This window comes from Panthera leo, chromosome A1, assembly GCF_018350215.1.
Source record: "Panthera leo isolate Ple1 chromosome A1, P.leo_Ple1_pat1.1, whole genome shotgun sequence".
Taxonomy (NCBI): Eukaryota; Metazoa; Chordata; class Mammalia; order Carnivora; family Felidae; genus Panthera; species Panthera leo.
Window position 1 is genome coordinate 175,430,925 of NC_056679.1, and position 20,223 is coordinate 175,451,147.

General features: G+C 39.3%; 1 protein-coding gene across 5 annotated transcripts in view; it reads right to left on the reverse strand.

Annotated features, from left to right (window-relative positions):
• Nucleotides 1–1,050: 1,050 nt before the first annotated feature.
• CPEB4 (cytoplasmic polyadenylation element binding protein 4) overlaps nucleotides 1,051–20,223 on the reverse strand; it is a 69,083-nt gene continuing 49,910 nt past the window's right edge. For 2 of the 5 annotated variants that reach the window (XM_042946323.1, XM_042946356.1), the window contains exons 4-10: nucleotides 19,949–19,972; nucleotides 18,055–18,228; nucleotides 14,817–14,906; nucleotides 14,322–14,440; nucleotides 12,103–12,217; nucleotides 10,583–10,764; nucleotides 7,372–7,927 (exon numbers count right to left, since the gene is read on the reverse strand). In XM_042946323.1, the coding sequence (XP_042802257.1) occupies nucleotides 7,700–7,927; nucleotides 10,583–10,764; nucleotides 12,103–12,217; nucleotides 14,322–14,440; nucleotides 14,817–14,906; nucleotides 18,055–18,228; nucleotides 19,949–19,972 (932 nt within the window). In that variant the 3' untranslated portion in view covers nucleotides 7,372–7,699. Of the gene's footprint in view, nucleotides 1,311–7,371; nucleotides 7,928–10,582; nucleotides 10,765–12,102; nucleotides 12,218–14,321; nucleotides 14,441–14,816; nucleotides 14,907–18,054; nucleotides 18,229–19,948; nucleotides 19,973–20,223 lie in introns of those variants that run through there. The other 3 variants (XM_042946349.1, XM_042946339.1, XM_042946329.1) reach the window with 2 other exon arrangements.

A 20,223-nucleotide genomic window follows, 5' to 3' on the forward strand; every position in this document is an offset into this window, starting at 1 on the left:
ATGGGGCTTGAATCCAGCCTTTACCTCATACGGGTTGTGTAACCTTGCAGGACACCCAACTTCTCCCGGAGATAGTTCTGTCTCCTGTTCAGTAGCTCCCAGGGCAGGGGTGGGGGTGGGGGCGCGGGGAAGGGAGGGTGCTGGCTATGCTCATGTATGTAAGTGCCTAACATACCAAGGTAGTCAGCAATTACGGGTTCCCTCTTCCAGAATCAAACCATTCCCTCACTGCCGAGTCAGGCGAGCTGAGAGTCACCTGAGAGATGAGGCCATTCTACACTCCTACCCCCAACCCTATAGCAGGTCTTTGGAATCAAATAAATCTTCAATAGCCGGCTAAACACACAAGGGGCCGCTTCCCTTTTCCCTCAACTATGAGAGGTGAATTATGCCTCCACGCATTCAGATAAGGCGGCTCAGGTCTGTACTGGACCCTGCCTAAGACCTTTTATGCAGTTTCACACATGTTTATTACACCCAGTTCTCATCCTGGCTCACTCACTCCAGAACACGTTTTGAATGTCCTGCCGCCTGTGGCGGGTTCTGCAGCGGGGTGGGAGGGTCATTCCTGGGGATGTTTGGTCCTTTTCTCTCTCGTGGTGTTGGGGGGGGGGGGTGCGGTGGGAGACGAGTGGAAAATAATCTCTTTAAATGGTGACATTTGCTTCATCACGTTGACATTTTTATGGTATCGAAGCCCTGCTTACCGAAATAGAACTCCAATGAAAAGGATAAAGAAAGCTCGGGCTTAGATTTGGACACCGCTGTTCATTTTTAACTTCCCGAGACACACGGCTCTTTTCCAACTCTGGTCACCGCACTGAATCACAGTAAGACACTTTTTTTTTTTTTCTCTCCTTTTCCAGCCAGTCAACAATGACACCCAATTTGACTAGGAAAAAAGATTCCAACTTAAAATATTCTGACAAGGTTCAGGCATGCCAAAAACACAATGTTCTTTAATAAGAGACTGAATTGGTACTGCAGAAGAGTTCATAGTAGGGCACGAATGTTCATTTTCTGAATTCTTAGAGTTTATTCAAAGCCTGCAGTCCCGGCTCTCAGAGCACTGGCAGGGGGTGCGGGGGACATTTGCGAGGGAAAATTTTCAAAGTTGGGAAATGACATGAATTATCAGGAAGACAGCATGTCACGAAGGGCAGATTCAAACCACAAGGTGCTTGTCTGAAGCAGCACTTGCCGTGGCACGCATGAGCAGTAAGGGCCGCTCTGAGCCAGGGAGAGGCACGATCAACAATCGCTTCCTAAGGTGACGGTCCATTCTGCAAAGAAACTTCTCTCTTCTGGAACTGGGAGTAGAGGGAGGGGAATTAAGAAGCTAAACCGGAAACGGTGCAGGGGTTAGAAGCTAGGCAATGACTTCGAAGCCCCGTAAAGTTAACGTGGACAATGGTTACCAGCCTTGGGAATAACTAAGGAGGGACAGGACCAAGAGACGTTCTAGAACAAAAAACAGTAAGGTTCTTCGACTTCCTGATACTAGTAAACATACTAAAATGGAGAGCAATAGATCCCAAGTATGTCCCATGGGGCCCTGTGTTATCTGTAAACAGAGACCGTAGGCAAAGAAATTTGGTGGTGGGGGGAGGCACTTTTAAACAAAGTAAAATGGGTTTCTTCATTGTCCAACCTCTCAAAGCCTCAGCAAGCTAATTGCACGATTTGATTTTCCACGAAACAGGGTGCCTTATTTTCTATGTTTATTTAATGACCGAACTGCACATTTTTTTTGTCTGTTTCTTATAGAAAGGATTACCTTACTGTTTTGAAGATCCCGATTTGGGAAATAAATATGGAGTTCCTTGTTTATTATTCTGCCATTCCATACTTCAGAAAAGAATTACTCTTTTGTATCATTGACATCTCCACAGTTCCTTAATTTCTAAAATCAGGAATTTACTTTCCCCATGACTTTCGATCAGACTTTAAGGGGGTATTTATCCAACTTTAAGAAAGAAATCCATAAAAAAATCATTTTCCTTTTGAACTGGGTGTGGATACAAAGCCATTACCAAAAGAGGTTATGAAACAACTTGATTGTTAAGGATGGTGAAGAATGGGGTAGAGGACATTCCTTTTCGGGTGAATTTGAGTGAACTACCAGTGAATAAGAAAATGCAGCCCAAATAGCCTCTTACACGCTACAGATTCACCGTTCTGTGATTTAAAACACCCACGTGTTGCACCTACATATTATTTTCAGATTTAATTGTTATATCACTTACAGTTGATGTGCACTTGCCTAACATAAATATTTCTAAAAAAAAAAATAAATAAAACAAAAATAAAACAAAAACCAAAAAAAACCCCGGAATCTACTTATGTCTTTTTTTTTTTTTTTGCCCCTACTTTAAGTGCTTAAACCAACCCAGAACGCCCAGGGATGTTGTCGAAGTGGCAACCAAACACCACCCACATCTCCAATGTCCCCTGGGGCTTCCTCAGGGGCCCTTTACTGAACTGGGAACATAAGTTTTCCCGCTATTGTCAGCCAAAGCTTGAGTGACCCAGTATTCCCGGGGGAATATCTAAGCGCTGCTTAGCCCTTCAGGCTAAGGACCCTCAGGCTCCCCTACAGCTGGAAGAGCTACAGGTTGGAAAGACAAGTTGGAAGAGCTACAGGTTGGAAAGACAAGCAAAAGACCTCTACAGTCCATTTGTCTCAGGACGAGAACGGCTTCTTCTCGTCTTAAGACTACTATCCTCGAGGTGAGAAAGAACAGAAATTAAATTTGACAAGACAGAACATTCTCCGTGTTACGCTTCATGCCATAATAAGTCCTGAAGTTAAAAGTTTGAAGATGTGGTGTAAAATGTAAACACGAATACATTGTGGTGCTCGGTAGTCCACGTGATGAACGAATCGAGTCAGAGATCGTACTTTCAATTCACATGCTACAGAGATTATTATCCCAGAGGCCATATCCTGTGACGTTAGGATCCAGGGAAAAACTAGGGGTTTGAAAGTCCAGACTTATTAACCAAGATCCTCTTGTACGGTGGCCAAAAATCAAGGCTCTTCATTAGCAAAGACCACAAATCAAACCCCCCACATATTGACCTTTCCTTACTTTTACTGGACATTGGCCTTCAGCAGGTGACCGAATGCTCGAATCCTGGCCGAGGCCTCCCATACACACGGGAGGCTATTTAAAAAAAAAAAAAAAAAAAGAAAGAAAGAAAAGAAAAGGAAAGGGGGAAAAAAAAGGACTCTGCAGGGCAACGTGTGAACTAATAGCACAGATCAAAGACAACAACCCACAGATATTTACAAACTTACACAAGCAACGCATACTTGCGACTGGTCCCTATATGGCTAGACATCTTTTCGTATCAGTATGTTCTGCCTTGGCCCGAGATATACACCTAATATTTTTTTAAAGGTTTCATTCCTGATCATGGAAGCATAACCTACTCATGTTGCAAATAAATAAGTATATTAAAAAGAAAGCTGAGTTAAAAGTTTTATTCATTCAACATCTCACATTACAAATATTTAAAAATTATATGCATACTGGTATAAATAGTCATTTGCAAACTATTTAATAACATTAATTTTCCACTAGCACTTCAACAAATGAACTCTTTTAAAAAAGGAACTGTGTTATATAACTTAAGAGTAGAACATACAAAAATAGGAACTTAACGTGAAAATGACTTTAATAAAAAATGAATTACCCTTATTTAAAATGCTATAATAAATACTACAACCTCCCCATACACAGTAAAAACTATATGGAAATTCAGCCAAGTAGTACAATTAACTGACATACTTAAATAACTTTTCCTTCTGATAATATGAGCAATACACTGGAAAAAAAAAAAAAAAAACATTAGGGATTAGTAAAAACTAGACACCCACTTGCTAAAAGTTTCACTTCCAAAAAATATAACAAAAATCTGATGAAAATTATAAAAACTAATTATACTTTAAATTTTAAAAATATAAAAAATAAAACAGTTGAATACAATATTGTCCCAATTCTTACAATGCTATCAATCACAGTAGCTTTAAAATAAGATAATAAAATAAAGCAAATGACCAAAACCTCTTTTATTCCATTTTTAAAAATAATCTCAAATTTACATTAGTAGAAAGATTGATTTCTGATTCTTTTCTTTAGAAACACCAGCAAGAAAGAGGATTACTCTTAACAGTAGAAAATGACATTTTTAAATGTCTGCAATTAAAAACAAAGAATTACACTGCAAAGATCTTTCAAAAGTTTGAAATAAGTATTGCACATAACTTGAAGTTAACTTGCCACAATTCATCACATTCAAGTTTTAAATCACCTTTTAACAGAAGATTCAACTCTTCAAAACAAAAGGGGTGAATTATCAAGTCTTTCCAACAGCACTCTCATAAAATGCTAAATTCGTTCACTGCAAGTTTTATTTTGCATTCTGCAGAGGTCTGTGTATGGAGAAGTATATATATTATACCAAAGCATGGGGACCAGAAGGGGAAGGGAGAGAGGGTTCCTTTACATAGAAAATAATCAGAAACACTTTATTTTACATTGCAAAAATAACCATGTAATTACTCTGTAACTACATTGTAAGTACATGGCTGGTGCCATGCTAGTGTGCTAGAACTACATGCTTGGTAAATTGAAGTGATACCCTAAAATCTGTAAACTAATTCCATGTTAATTACGTTTTGAGTTACATGGTAACTCCCAACTACAATCCCGTGTAATCTGAAGGACATGTAATCAATAACGTTCAGAGTAATAGATAATAATTGTTTATGCCCTGTAAATTGAAGTGTAACCAAATAATCTGTAAACACGCTTGTCACACAATCACAAGTAAATATTAGTAGAATAACAATTTCTTACATTAGTCATGCATACTAACATTACACACCTGTCCCACGGCAGGCTATTTTTTTTTTTCTTTATATATAATTAAAAGAGCAGACATCTCTGAATCAAACACTTAACATCAATTTATTAATATTAAAAATGGCTAAACATTCACCAAGAATGTCTGCGTTGTGAATAATTTTAAAAACTTAGTAAGAAGCTGTAGACAATTTTGTTATTTTAAATTTCTACCCTATGCTTATGCGTTTAATTTTTTGTCTTTTTAGGAACTACCGTGTTATCTGTCATTTTCATGCGAATTTTTTTCATTAATTTGTGACTTTACATAGACTATTTCTTAAATTATAGGTGCACCAATAGCTGGTGCTGGGGAAGGATGTTTAAGCAACATGCTTTCTCTTCTCTGCAGACTCTAAAATAGCATTGCCAGTGCACAACATTCATAATTTAAAATGTATGCAGAGCACTGAAATGTATAAAAAGCAGAATATAAGAAAATAAAATTTATTAAAATTATTTATATTAAAAAATGAAGTATATGAAGATCTCTCAGTAATAAAAGTACAAAAAGCTACTCTTTGCAATATGAAAAATTGAGGTATTGCATAAAGAGATATCCCGTCAGTGAAAAGTGTGCCTAAAAATGTTCACTGTTGGAAAAACAAGATATACAAAAGTAGTGCATAACAAATATACATTATGTGCATGACAAAATAAGTTAGCTACAAAAACACTGTACCGAAATTCAGCAGGTCATGTACAAAGGGAAAAATTATTATTCAAAGCTAGTTCTCAAACAGTGTTATTTCTTGTTAACTCATCACACCTGTTTACTGAGTAGGAACAGTACAATAGCACACCCCAAGCCACCTACAAGCATCGAAAAGAATAAAAAGAGGCAAATGAACGTTTCGGTTAGAATCATGTAGTTCAGGAGAAAAGAAAAAAAAGTCCCTGACCAGCTACACAAGAGCACCCTCCATTCGCATGACTGCTTTCCGTATTTGCAGGGAATTCTTTAAAAGCAGCTCCCTTTCTATGTCTGACCATTAGACAGCATATGCCTCCATTTTGACCTTTGGAACTTAACAGGTATGCAGTTCGTTAAAGCCTGTGCTAAAAATAAAGGACTGCTTTTCCTAACGATAATCAGCAGGGGTCATCAGCCAGGTGGTTCCACCGTAGTGCTGGGGCAAGTCTTTGGTTTTGAAGGATCCAAGACGGTACTGTTAGGTAGCACAACTAGCAGGATTTTTGTTAATGTTTTGCACACCGGTAATAATCCTTTTGGTGGTGGGTAGGGCATTTGATAAGAGAATGTCAATTAAAATAAAAGTTACTTCCATGACCAGGGCTTCAAGAGACTATTTTAAATTTACCCCTGAAGCGTACTGTTCAACACATAATAACGCCTTTCGAAGCTAGAATTTTATGTATAATAAAGCATGCATTACTTGATGAAGTTGGCACTTCAAACACTGACTATGTCCCATGCTAAGTTCTGAAACGGTAATGTTATTTTTATTTTATAGGAAGAGTAAGATAAACATACGTACCTTTGCACAGATTTACACAGTTACTTAGTTCAACAGTGCAAAACACTCTGCAACTACTTAACTTTTTTTTTTTAACTTTTTTTTTTTTCCGTTGTCTATGTTACAACTAAATTACAGGATACCCAAAGCAACTTTAAATCTAAAAGTAAGCCAATCGGCAGCCAATTTGTATATTGGTTTTGTTTCCCAGTTTGGGCTACAACTGTACTGTTAACACAAAATCAAAACTGATGTCCTTGAGGTATCTCTAGATCCGTTCTGTTCTGTTTTGTTTTTTAACGTCAAAATGGAGAGCAAAGGCTGACACCTGATGAGTGTTTACTAAATTAGGATATAGAGTTTATATATAACATCAAAAATAAAATTTATACATTTGTTCTTCGGGGGGAGGAAATGCTAGTTTTCCCACCAGTTGTCATTAATTCTAGCTTTGGTAGGTTTCCTGGGGCCGTGACCAGACGAGGAAGTTTAAAAATAAATAAGTGCACTCCCCTCAGTAGTACATTTACCCAATTTTTACATTCTAAAGGTTTTTAAATGGTTGAAAAGAAAATAAACCTAGCTCTGCCTACTTTACTATTTTTTTTTTTTTTTTCTGCTGTGGTAGTAACTCGGAGGCGTCATGAAATTCTACTCGGCCTCGAAACCCTTACAGTTTGTTCTAATGCTGCTTCGATCTTGCTCATGCATTTGTGTTTGCTTTAACATGCTCTTTCCTGTTAATAATTGTTAACTTCCTCCACTGCTGTAAATGAATAAAACGGTGGGGGGGGGGGGGGGGGGGGGGATGGCAAAAAAGAGAGGCAAAAAAGAAAGAAAGGAAAAGGCAAAAGCACTTCTCTGGGGGAAAAACTGTGTCAGGACAGACTGATAGTGTTACTGTTGCATGGTTAATTTTAATAAAAGTATTCTTATATGTTATATTATTAACAATAATTTAATTAAAAACCCAAAATACTCTATTGTTTCATTTCTCTTTTAATATTTCTCTTTCTCCTCTAAGAAAATGTTACAGGAAGTTTTGGATCCTCTTGGTCTCCAGCAAAACAAGAGAATAAAACTTCCGTGCAACACGATGGCAATACGAAAAAGGAGTTCGTACGTACTGTTTTCAGTGACACGAGAATCTACAAAACGCCTATATTATAGGTCATTCTTTTTGTTACACTATTGTTAAGTTACGGGCTGCTACAAAAGGACATGCCAGCGTGAAGAGGGCAAGGAAGGGGTCAGAATTAACAGAAGAGTGCACTTATTCTGAGGCCTGAAAATGAGCACTGTAGTTACCCTTTAGTTCCAGCGGAATGAAATATGTCGCGGACGGTCACCGCCTTCCTTCACCAGGGGCTTGTGGAACTCCCTGCCAGCACGAGAATGAATAGCAGCCCAGCAATATTCACAGTAATACTGCAGACAGGTAACGTTAGCACAGAAAAATGGAGCAAATTTTCCACCACAACGGGCCCCCTGACATTCATCACACAGCTGATCATCCAAGACATATGGCTTAACTTCCACCTGCAATCGAAAAGAAAAGGAAGGCGTTTACACTTTTCAGTGAACGGTCCAGGCACCTCTTACTGTGGTGCGTGCACTTCCAACCTCTGTCTGAATCAATCTGTGCCGGGGTGCCCCGAAACAAGGGTCAGTAGCTCTTTTCCTGAAATTAAGGCAGTCCAGTCCATCCTTAAGGACCTGGTGAGGCTTTTGTACTCCTCATTTTACATTTCTGTCTTATTAAAGAAACACTTTTCAAAGGAAAAACAATTCGGCCAGAAATAAAGAAGGGAAGCCAACTGTTTAGAACATCACGAGATTAAACCCACAGGAGCATTTTTATAGACACAAACCATCGCTTTAATTAGTGGATCTGGATTTTTGTCATATGTGGAATTGTAATTTGAACAAAACCAACGAAGGGCTTCCCAGTTCCACAAAATAGCACTTCAGTATTCGCATCAGAGGGAAGATGCCTGACTTCTGTGTCATAAGCGTCTAAGTTGTAATAAAGGCTGGGTCACGGTTTCTATTTACAGTGTGCACATCGTGGGTTATAATCACCCAGACTCGGAACTCTGAGCAAACAAGACGCGGCCGTAGTACTCACAGTCTAAAACCTCGCCTTATTCTCTGTCAGTAAGAATGGTTCAGTCTAAAAGTCAGAGGTGAATTTCTAAAACTGGGTCTGTTCCAGTGTTCAATAGGCCAACCTGTCATTTGAGTCTCTCAAGCATTAAAAATAACCTGGCTGTTAATTCACCAGTGAGAAAAGAGTTGGTTATTTTTAGTCGTAGAGAGACTCAGGGTTAAAATTCCCTTATACCAGGCCATCACTACCACCGGTGCCATCCGGTTGTGACAAGGAATCCTGACAAAGGTTAGCCATGAACAAAAGAAGACGAGTGACAGGAAGACGGGAAGAGCAGACAAACCAGAGCATTAGCCTTCTGGCCCCGAGGCCACTCCGTGACATCTATGGAGCTGCAAGAACGCTGGTCAAAGGGCTTGATTGCAGAGGAATACAAATGAAGCGTGCATTTCCATGACTAACCTTACACCTCTGACACCTTTGCTGGGATGAAGCGGCGAGACAGGAGACACTGCTTGGTCAGACGTAGCTATTTTTTCAGTGAACTAAAAGCATGCGGGCTTGTTAACTTATACTGCAACGTGTCTTGCCCTCTCCCTCCGTGTTTATGTTCGAATCTAGACCTTTCTTTTCATACGGTCACAGTATGACAGCCACTATCACCTTATATTTCATACCGACACTGTAGCAGCGTATACATGAAATGAAACATAAGCAGTAAGTGTCAACCACCATCGCCTTGATAGTTTCTACATAATGAATTGAGAACAGCACGATACGATCAATCAGTAAGGACTTTTTGGAGCACAATGCCTCAGAGTGTTGATATCTAAGTCAGTCCTAATGAATGTGCCAGTCTCCCATGAAATAAGGAGCTAACACCAGAATATAAATCAACACACTGCTTCTTTCATCAGGAGGGTCTTTCTAGGGGGAGAAAAAAACCCCCAAAGAACCCCAAGTCAGCTGAACTAATCAACACCACGCTTCCTAATGTAGCTGATTCACATTCTGATGTAATGGTGTAAACTCCTATCTCACCACAAGCTAGTAACCATTTGCTTCTGGCAGTCAGCTCACAGGCCACACTTTGAGCAGTGTCAGTGTAAGATACAGTTATATCTATCAGAACATCAACTCTTCAGGAGATGTTCCCGAGAAGAACATCAACTACTTGTCCTAGGTGCTAAAACATCTGGTGAATGCATGAAACACCAAACTAAGAAATAAATCTGTGAATGCAAAGAAATAAGACGGATAACGGAACACAGAGCTTCAAATACAGTAGCTTAGAAAACAGAGGAGAGCGCTCTCTCCGAGGTTTTCTCCAGCTTTTTAACTCAGAAGACAAACCAACAAAGAGGAATTTAAAGTACTGAAGATAATGCTAATTACTGCCTGATTTCAGGTGGTAGAATACACTAAAAAGATTATGATTTCTTTCACTTAATCTGTTTCAATGAAATATTTCTAACGCAGTCCTACCAGTGAATTTATTCAGCATTTGTTACATAGCACACTGGAAAATAGGGCTTACGAGATAGTCATGATGTCTCGGGATTAAAGAAAAAAGGTCAGGGGATCTCAAGGGCATCAATATATAATATATTGATGTGATATAATACATCAATATATAATATATTATTATTATTATATTATATATAATATATATAATTATATATTATTATATAATATATATATACTTATATATATAAGTATATATACTTATACTTATCAATATAAGTATACTTGATATTTATATCAAGTATATTGTACTTGATATAATGATATTTACTGAATGACTAACTGAATAAGTGAATGGATGGAGGTGATAGCTTAGGAGATTAAATCAACCACAGTAAATTGATGCAGGGCTCTGATTAGGCTACTCAAGAAACTAAGAGACAGAAAAAAATCACAGGAACCCTTAGATGCATTAAAGAATATACACCTAACTGGTCCTACAGGCATAACTGTCAGCTGCCAATTTTATTGGCATATTAAAATTCCCCCATTCCAATCTTGGTAATGACACACCGAGAGGGCCATTTCCAGAACTTTCCAGAATGTAATCTAGGACTTACCCGTTTATCTATCTCTCCATGCTGCAGCTGAACAAAGCGGGCACTGATAGCAGCTATGTAACTCTGTTGATTAGAGAATGCGACTCGCCCAGCTCCTTTAGGGTATTTCAGCTCAGGGTCGGTATCAATCCCCGCATAGCACACACCTCCATACAGACGATCCATTATCATGGCAAGCTCCACTAAATAAGAAAGGAACAAAGACGGCATTTGAAATCAGGAAAAGCCATCTCGCTCACCAAAGGTTTCATCAAAAGCAGTTCATATGTATTCTGAGCTCACGTCCTTATGATAATTATGAAATCAATCTTTAATCTTTTAAATAAGGGCAGGGGCTCTGCTGGGTTGTTGTTTTTTTTTTACGTACGGTCTCTTTTAATCTTCACAACAACCCTATGAAGTAGGTAGTGATTTCCTGGGGGAAATTGAGCCACCGAGTGGACGTTCAATCTGTCCAAGGTCACAGATGGTTAAGTGATAGTGCTGGGTCGGTCATCTTGGTCTGTCCGCTCTCTACCATGTGGCCACCATGGCTTTACAAGTAATAGTGTATTGCTTAATATAAATAATCAGGTGAACGCTAGCAAATTGACAGTATGGAGGTCGTTCTAGAATATCTCCATGAAAGCCTTGTTACCTTTCCCTACAGTCTAGTTTTCCACCAGTTTTTTATATAAAAACTTGAAATAACGAACGTATGGTGTTCTCCATGAGGTGTTTAAATTTTGAAACTGCATTCTCGTTCGTTTTTATCTTATCTCATTTATACTATTAAACCTCAAATTACTTGAAGTCAGGGACGAAATTTCTCCTGTAGGTCCTACTTTTAAAGACATGATGCACTGCTGAAAACCCTCCCATGTTTCAGAGCTCAGTAAAAGCCGGTGGGCAACTGGGGGCTTGGGAAATAAACCCTGAACATCTTGACATCTAGTCTACTCTTGAAGGGCTCTTCCAGATGATGACAAAAGTGATGCTCACTAACACCACACGGAGCCCTTGGCCCTGCTCATCACACTCAATCCTCAAAACTATCAAAACTCTTTATGAAGCAGATACACTTATAACTCCTTTGGACTGATGAGGACATTGAAAATTAGAGAAAATAACTTGTCCAACGTCACTCAACTATTAACTGGGAGCAGGGCACATGAATTCAAAGCCAGATACTTTGATTCTAGAATTCTCTTGGACATTAACTCAAATGCTTACGGAGAATTTTTCCTAAGATATCTTTATAAGGGGAGCGCCTGGGTGGCTCAGTGAGTTGAGCGGCTGACTTCTGATTTCAGCTCAGGTCATGATCTCACCATTCACGAGTTAGAGCCCTGCATCAGGCTCTGTGCTGACCACGTGGAGCCTGCTTGGGATTCTGTCTCCCTTTCTCTCTGCCCCACCCTCGCATGCATGCTCACTCTCACTCTCTCAAAAATAAATACACATTAAAAAAAAAAAAAACTTTATAAGGTTATTTCTTATGCTAAAGAATAAAGGGGGTATTTTTGTTTGTTTAATCATACCAGCTCGTAATGGTCGAGGAACACCACCAACAAATATAGTTTTTCGTGGGTCAAGAGGCTGTGAACCATCCATCACAAAGTCACTGTCACTGAGATTCCAAGGCCGAATCTGCACCTAGGGACCAGACAAACCAAAATGTCTCATTCTTAATGCTGACAATTTATGGAGAAATAAGTTTAAAATTACTGCAGAGTATCTGAAGAGCAACAATAATCCACATCATTATAGATCAATAAGGCTGTAAAATTAGGGGCGCCTGGGTGGCGCAGTCGGTTAAGCGTCTGACTTCAGCCAGGTCACGATCTCGCGGTCTGTGAGTTCGAGCCCCGCGTCAGGCTCTGGGCTGACGGCTTGGAGCCTGGAGCCTGTTTCCGATTCTGTGTCTCCCTCTCTCTGCCCCTCCCCCATTCATGCTCTGTCTCTCTCTGTCCCAAAAATAAATAAAAAACGTTGAAAAAAAAAAATAAGGCTGTAAAATTAGAAGACTTACAAATAGCATAGCCCAACCCTTCATTACATTTTTAAGAGTAAACCAAGTGATTTTTTTAAGTGAACCAATGTTAAGCGAACCAAGTGAACCAAGATGGAAAGTTCAGTTTCATTACCTATTATAAACTAAATCACTAACACTTCAATTATCGGTAATTAGCTGTTTTTCACACTATTTGGGCTTCCATCCCACCCGATCCCCCCAAATCTACATAATGTAAGTTAGCATGGTACTTGAGGTTAATCAGACTACAGTGCTAAAGGGGCGCCTGGGTGGCTCAATCGGTTGAGTGTCTGACTTCGGCTCAGGTCATGATCTCACGATCTGTGAGTTTGAACCCCGCAGCGGGCTCTGTGCTGACAGCTCAGAGCCTGGAGCCTGCTTCGGATTCTGTGTCTCCCTCTCTCTCTCTGCCCCTCCCCTGCTCATGCTCTCTCTCTCTCTGTCAAAAATAAATAACATTAAAAAGAAAAAAAATTAAAAAAAAAAATACAGTGCTAATAAGTAAACTATGATTGTGTGCCCAATCCTACAAATGCAAACTACTCCTAATACTAACAAACCTGTTGCATTATTTCAAAAAGCATTTCAAAGTAAAAACATTAATATTTGCACATAGCGATGGGTCCACTGCTTCAGCCAACCAAGAATCATGTATCTCATCCTAATTGTTTGCATTTATTTATTGTTACAAATGCCCATACCAAAGGCTATGGGTAGGTTCATAGTGGGGTATTCCCAATATGCCCATCAACAAAGTCCTAGGACAGAGGTCCAAATTCAAATACTGTGAACACTATGGGGGAACATAAACAAGTCAAGTATAAAGAGTCTAGGCCATGAGAACTCTGGAAGACTGTTCCTGACCTAGACAACCCCGAGGGAAGCTCCACTAATTACTGCTTGAGCAGTATGAACCCATAGGCACCTCCATTCTGAACTGCACCCCATTACCAGATCAACCTGAGTGATAATCAGTTGTTGATTTGCCAGATTTGTCAAAACAGGACAGTTGCTACTATTCTTAAAGACCAAATTTTTTGATAAAAAAAATTTTTTTTTTCAAAAAGAAAAAACCAGGGGCGCCTGGGTGGCTCAGTCGGTTAAGCATCCGACTTCGGCTCAGGTCATGATCTCACAGTTTGTTGAGTTCGAGCCCCGCATCGGGCTCTGTGCAGACAGCTCAGAGCCTGGAGCCTGCTTCAGATTCTGTGTCTCCTCTCTCTCTGCTCCTCCCCTGCTTGTGCTCTGACTCTGTCTCTCAAAAATAAATAAACGTTAAAAAAAAAATTAAAACGGAAAAAAAAAAAGCCATGTACCTTTCTCTATATACATAATTCATTTTACTTTGGGAGAATACCTTGTGCAAAAAGTTAAGGACATTTATTGGGTAAAATTTTGATCAAAGAGAAGAAGGAGATAGACAAATATGTATTTGTGATTTTTGAGTTCTATTACTCAGAGGAAATTCAGCTACTTTATCAAACGTATTATCGAGTAAACTCTTTCAATGGTAAAGATTTACCAATATTTTAATTAACCAAAAAATTCAATGTCAAAAGAATGTGCACGAATAATACAGAATGTCAATGTTAGGAGGTTGACAGCAACGACATTCTACTTACAAACTTATCCATTAACAAACACATCAAGATGTCTGTGGGTTTTCAAACCAAGCAGAGATGGAGGCAAAAACAAGAAGCTATTTTCATGTTAGACAACACTCACTGGCTTATCTTTGATAGTGGGACTGGACACACACAGGTAGAGCTTTCCATCTTCTTCAATACATGCATCAATCAGAGCCTGAACAGAGCTTTCATCTTGAAAAAGCAGGAATGCATAGCCTGATAAAAAGGGGAAAAGAGGCTTATTTGTTTCCCTTCTTTTTTTAATATAATTCTTCAACAGAAAGGAAGGATAAACTGAAACTAAGGAAGAGAAAAAGAGTAAAAAAAAAAAAAAATTAATAAACTTAAATATTCCTACCTGAAGTCTGATAGTATCAACATTAAAGTTCAGTTTGATATCTTGAAATGTATTTTGGAGTAAAATTAAATTTGAATAGAAAGTATACATTAGGTAGAAATTTTAAAGATGTATTTGGGAAAATACAAGTTTAACAATGGAAAATTTTATAGCAAAGATGAACATTTATGAAAAAGCTAAACATTAAACAATGTAAGGATACACTGTACATGTATATTAAATTTGGAGAATTACCTTTAGGAGGAAAATAGGATTTGCTCTCTGCTTTATGAGGCCAATCCACAATCAAAGGGCCAAAGCGACGAAAACTAGCTGTGATCTCATCTAAAGAACAACAAAGCAAAACAAAACAGTAAATTTAAATATTTTTATAATCATTTTGGGGAAGTGGTTTAGAGAAAAGTTTCAAATCTACTCTTTACAAGAACAGTACAAAGAACTCCTACACCTCCTTCATCTAGATTCCCCAATTGTTAGTATTTTACACATTTCTTGCCCTTCTTTCTACCTGTATGTATGCATGAAATCAACCTATCTACCTACCTACCTACTTACCTATCATTTTTTTTCTGACATCGCGCTCTATAACCCCAAAATACAACCGCTGGCACCTGCTCAAAACAAGGCCATCTCCCCATCTACCACCAGGTAACCCTCCCAATCAGGAAATCAATATTCATACACTATTACTACCCAATTCACAGACTCCACCCAAATTTCGACCTATCCCAGTAGTATCTCCTTTTCCCTTTCTGATCCAGAATCCTATCCAGGACACGTGATATATTTAGATGTCCTGTCCCTAGGGTATCAGTATTCTCCACTCTTGGAACAGCTTCTCATTCTTTGCTATCTTTTATAGCTTTGACAGTCTTAAAAGGATAGAGGCCATTCATTCTGTAGGATGACTGTCAGCCTGTACCATTTCCTCATGACCAGACTCATGAGTAGACTATAGGAAAATAAATTTCCAAAGAAGTTCTGGAAACGGTAGGTAAGCGTGTATAGATAAGACCCAGGAGGAGAGCAGGTCAGAGGAAAAGAAGAGATGGGAGATGTGCTCAAATTCCAAGCTGGTAGAACTGTTTTTCTCTCCTCCAGATTGTGAAACAGTACAGTCTGCGCTCCTCTTGATGCCCGTTTCTGCAGTACCATTTAGCTCACGTAAGAGAGACTGGTAAATAGAGGAAGGAAATCAGTACAACCTAGAAGTTTTACTGGCTCACAAGTGATTTTTCCTGGGCACGGTGAGCTAGCATAGTGGGAGGAGAACTATAACCTTCCTCAGGAAAAGAAAAAGCCCCTAGCTTGTCTGATATGCTGGCAGGAGCCCTCCCTCTCTCTTGTAAGAAAATCACAAATGAGCACAGCGACCAGGGCTCTCTCGCTGGAGAGGTATACTCTCAACCTTGCAGGGCTCTTTTCTCGGGAGTGTTTGCACCTTCTCGGGTGCTGAGGTCCAGTTACATCTGCACTGCCTCCAAGCTTGCAAGACAGCGTTTCTGCTCTAGTGGTTTTGTGCATTTTCAGTATTCCTTGAGGTAACCTCCAACCGTGCTGACCTACTTGCCTATATTGTCCAAGTTATCTCTGGACATTACTTTCCTTTTTGCTGGTGCTTCCTAATGAACTTTGGGTACAAAGTTCAACAGGTTCGAAATTAGCTGCTTCTAACCCTATGTCCCCAGAAACCCTGTAATTGTTGAGGTACCATTCCACATAGCACAATATTCTCCAGGACCGCATATTTCATGTTATAGAAATAACTTATCAATATGCTTGGTCTTAAGGATAATGCAAGACGACTACCATCATTCCCATTAATTTGGCTCAGTTTAAACCATCTCCTTTGCCAGGTTAGTTATATCTACCTGTGCTTCTAAGAGTTTTAGAAACTGCACATTTAAGATGGCTCAGTAATTTTCCAAAAAAATACAGACTATCTAGGCCAGGAAGGAGTTTATCCCAGGCAAGGTCAGGTCAAATTCAGTCGTCTCTCTCTTTTTGTATGTAAGCATGTAATTCACTCATTAAACACCATCTGGGCTATAAAGACTTTAAAAGGTTAAAACACAAAACAAAACAAAAAACCACCTAGAACCTATGGTACTAGGGAAAATGAGGATTCCAGGCAGAGAAAAGAGAAGGCTGCACTTCGGAGCTTACTTAGAGAGGCCAATTTTGTGACCACGTGGTGAGCCCAAGATGAACACTTTGGAAAGCTGTGCCCTCTGAGGACAGGATGGAGACTGATTCAGTCTCACCTGAAATCCCAACACAGCTTCATAGATTAAACAAAACAAACGAAACAAAAGAGAACCGTGTTTATTTCAGTCTTTGGCTTTTTGAAACCTTTTTGTCTCAACCTTCCAAAAGATTGATCATCTTCAGGAAAATGAAGTGACTCAATACATTTAATCTCAGCCTAATGGGAAGCCATTAAACCTTATTATTATGACTTTACAGATTTTTAGAGAAAACTATTCTCCGTAACATTAATTGGTTGATTTCCATTTCCAATTCGGGAAACCAAGACAAAAGAGATTAGGACAAACAACAACGCCACCACCACCACCAAGGATATATGGTTGCTCTATGGTCTGCACCTTGGGTCTTTACTAGGTCATTTAGACCCACAGAGGAATAAAATATTACTGAACAATTGGTCCTCTAAATCTCTGCATGGCTGGCTCCTAATTCAGGTCTCAGCTCAAATATCACTTCCCTAAAGAGGATTTCCTTAACCACCTAATCTAAGAAGATATCACCGTATCACAAAATAGCACAGTATCACACTATTTTCTTTTCAACACTTACTCTCTGATACTTTCTTACATGGTTGCACACTATTTTATCTGCCTTTCTCCACTAGAACTGAAACTCTATGCAAACAAGGACTTTCTATCTTGGTTATACTATAAACAAGCCTAAGAACAGTGCATGGCATTTTAAAAGCCTGTAAATATTTGACAAGTGAAAAAATACTCCTTGAATGATAAAACCCTGAAGATTCCCTTTCTTGTGGTACTCCTTCAGGCTTTATTTTCCAAAAGTTCACACTTAACCTAAGATTTTTAAATGTTCAATTAACCACATTTATGGGGCACTCATGAAAGGTAGGAAACAAATAGGAAAACACATAGTGGAATTTGGCCAAGGCAGCCCACACGGACGAAAACGCAGTAAGCAGTTTGCCCACAACAGACTCCTTGAGCCGGTTTTCCCATGTTTACTCTTTTTCATCTAGCACAATCACTTGCTTCAGCTGGTTGCCAAAGTCCTGTTCCCCTTCCTCCGTAAACTACTCTCACTTGCCAGGATAGAGAGATAGAACAAAAGAATCATGCAAATTGAAACCGAATACCTGGAGTCAGATAAGATTGTTATTATAATAACAGCCACCACTATCTATGAGTTACCTACTATGTGCCACAGTAGGCACCGTGCGGTTAACAGTTCTTTGTAAATATACCTTCATCGATGTCAGGAGGTAATCCGCCCACGAACACCTTGCGAGAGTATCGTTCCACTCTCTCTCCATTCTGGTGAGTGAAGCAGTGAGGTGAACCCAGGCCACTATGAAGAGGTTGATCCCCACGGCCATCATCCAAGAATCCATCTTCCATTGGAAACAGTGAAGACTGACCTGGAATAGAAAGCAGGAAAAAAAGAAAACGCTAACAGCAAATGTTCCTTGCCACCGATGACCTCACCCAAGAAACCAGGAAAAGGGCAGATTCAATAAAACTGCTGCTTTTATTTTTCTCACTAGATAACAAATCGCTTAGATAGGCTCTTGAATTCCCATCGCTTTCAAGTCTCAATGGAGTCAGAGAGAAAAGCACATGGTTAAACAGAAGACTGCTCAACTAGCCCCCTGGGATCCAGAAACTTCAGGGAGGTGAACTAGAAGTATAGTAGGAGGGAGCACTCTCTTTTGGAAGCAGCTGGCAGTAGACAGCACTGCCTTGGCAGGGCCCCATGGTCACGGGCAACCTAGACATGTATACCAAGTATTAAGTTTGACTAGCAGATGCTAGATCACTTGAATTTTTCAAAAACACAGAATGACATAGCCTGCACAACCTCCTCTAAGACTGTCCTTAAAATGCACAAGTCCATTCTTAAAGTGAGCACTCACCTTAGTTTACCTGAGTGGGTTCTAATCGAAACCCATTTAATGCTGCTCTCCAACCTCACTGTCTAGTCTTACAGAATTTAAGATTCTTAGGCATGCTAACGATCTATTTTCTTTCAGTTTGAGTAAGGACCAGCTGCCACCGGTGCCAGCTAATTCTAAAAACTAGGCATTACGTGTGCGGTTTGAAAATCCTGTGATACAGAAAATATAAGCGGAAGAGACCAGAGATGCCCAAGCGGTTCACATTATTCCCCTGTGTACTTGACCGCAAAATATGAACGTTGCAAATCATAAGCGAAAACACAGAGCTACAAATAACTGTAGAATCTCTCGAGCGCTGTTTTGGGACTTTCCGGGCTGCCAATTTCCTTGCAGGTACTACCTGAGGAGTTTGTTCACAGATCCTACAGAAATGTAGCTGTCAGTGCTCTTCTTCCACTGAAACATTCCGATGTCCCTTTGTTGCCACACTTGCCTTCCTCTCAACCTTCCTGACTGAACGCAAATAATAACAGTGTACTCGCTATGAATTTATCCCATAAAACTATAGCTCAAGGGCTATGTAATGAAGATAAAAAATTACTTTGGAGGTTATTTCCTATATGGTCTTTAAAAGTCACTTCCACTTTAGAGTTGAGCTATCTGACTATCCACCTTGCTTGTAAAAAGGCAAAGCTATCACAGGCGTCAAAAATAAGGTTTATTCAGGTACCTCTAGGAAATGGTTCTTTTAAATTCTCTAAAATTTCTCGAGTTTTTTCCTCCAGTGTTGGAAATGTATAGGATTTGTCATTTGTGTAGCTAATCTCATTCAGTATTATGCTGAAATTAGTAGAGAAAAGTAGACATAAGGTATTCAAGTATAACAGAGCTTCCAATATGATCAGGTACTTTGAGACTAGTCACCCCATATTTTCCTTTTTAAAGATCCTTAAGTTTCTTCTCCTAAGAAATTCCTTTCAGCAAGGAAAAAAGCAAAATAAATCTTCTGATACAAAGAAGTTGGGTTTATAATTCGGGGACATTATTGATTCAAATCCAAATCCTACCATGCTGACTCCTTCAAATTAGAAAGTCTATAATGTTGACTATGACACATAATGTACCGATCAAAGCTATGGTGCGTTCCCCCGCCCCCCTTCCCCACAAGGGTTAGAAAGTGAGTGAACTTGGGTCCTCTCCAAATACAACTGGTACATTCAAAAGTTAGAAACAATAATGTTACCTCTCCTTCGCCCATATGTCCTTGCTGCATGTCAAATGAGAAAAAAAAACAAAAAACAAAAACAACCTTTCAAACATTGTCAAAATAATCAACTGTGATTTCAACTACCAGCTTTTGAAACTGAAAAAAGTTGGCTATGCTCTGCATTTCCTAGTAAATGTCTCAAAAACAAGGAATTTGGATGGTGAGAGGTCAATTTAATACACCCTTCTGACTTGTTTTTAAGTTCTTCGAGAACACTGTAAAGCTGTATTGAATTTTACTTGTGGTAAGAG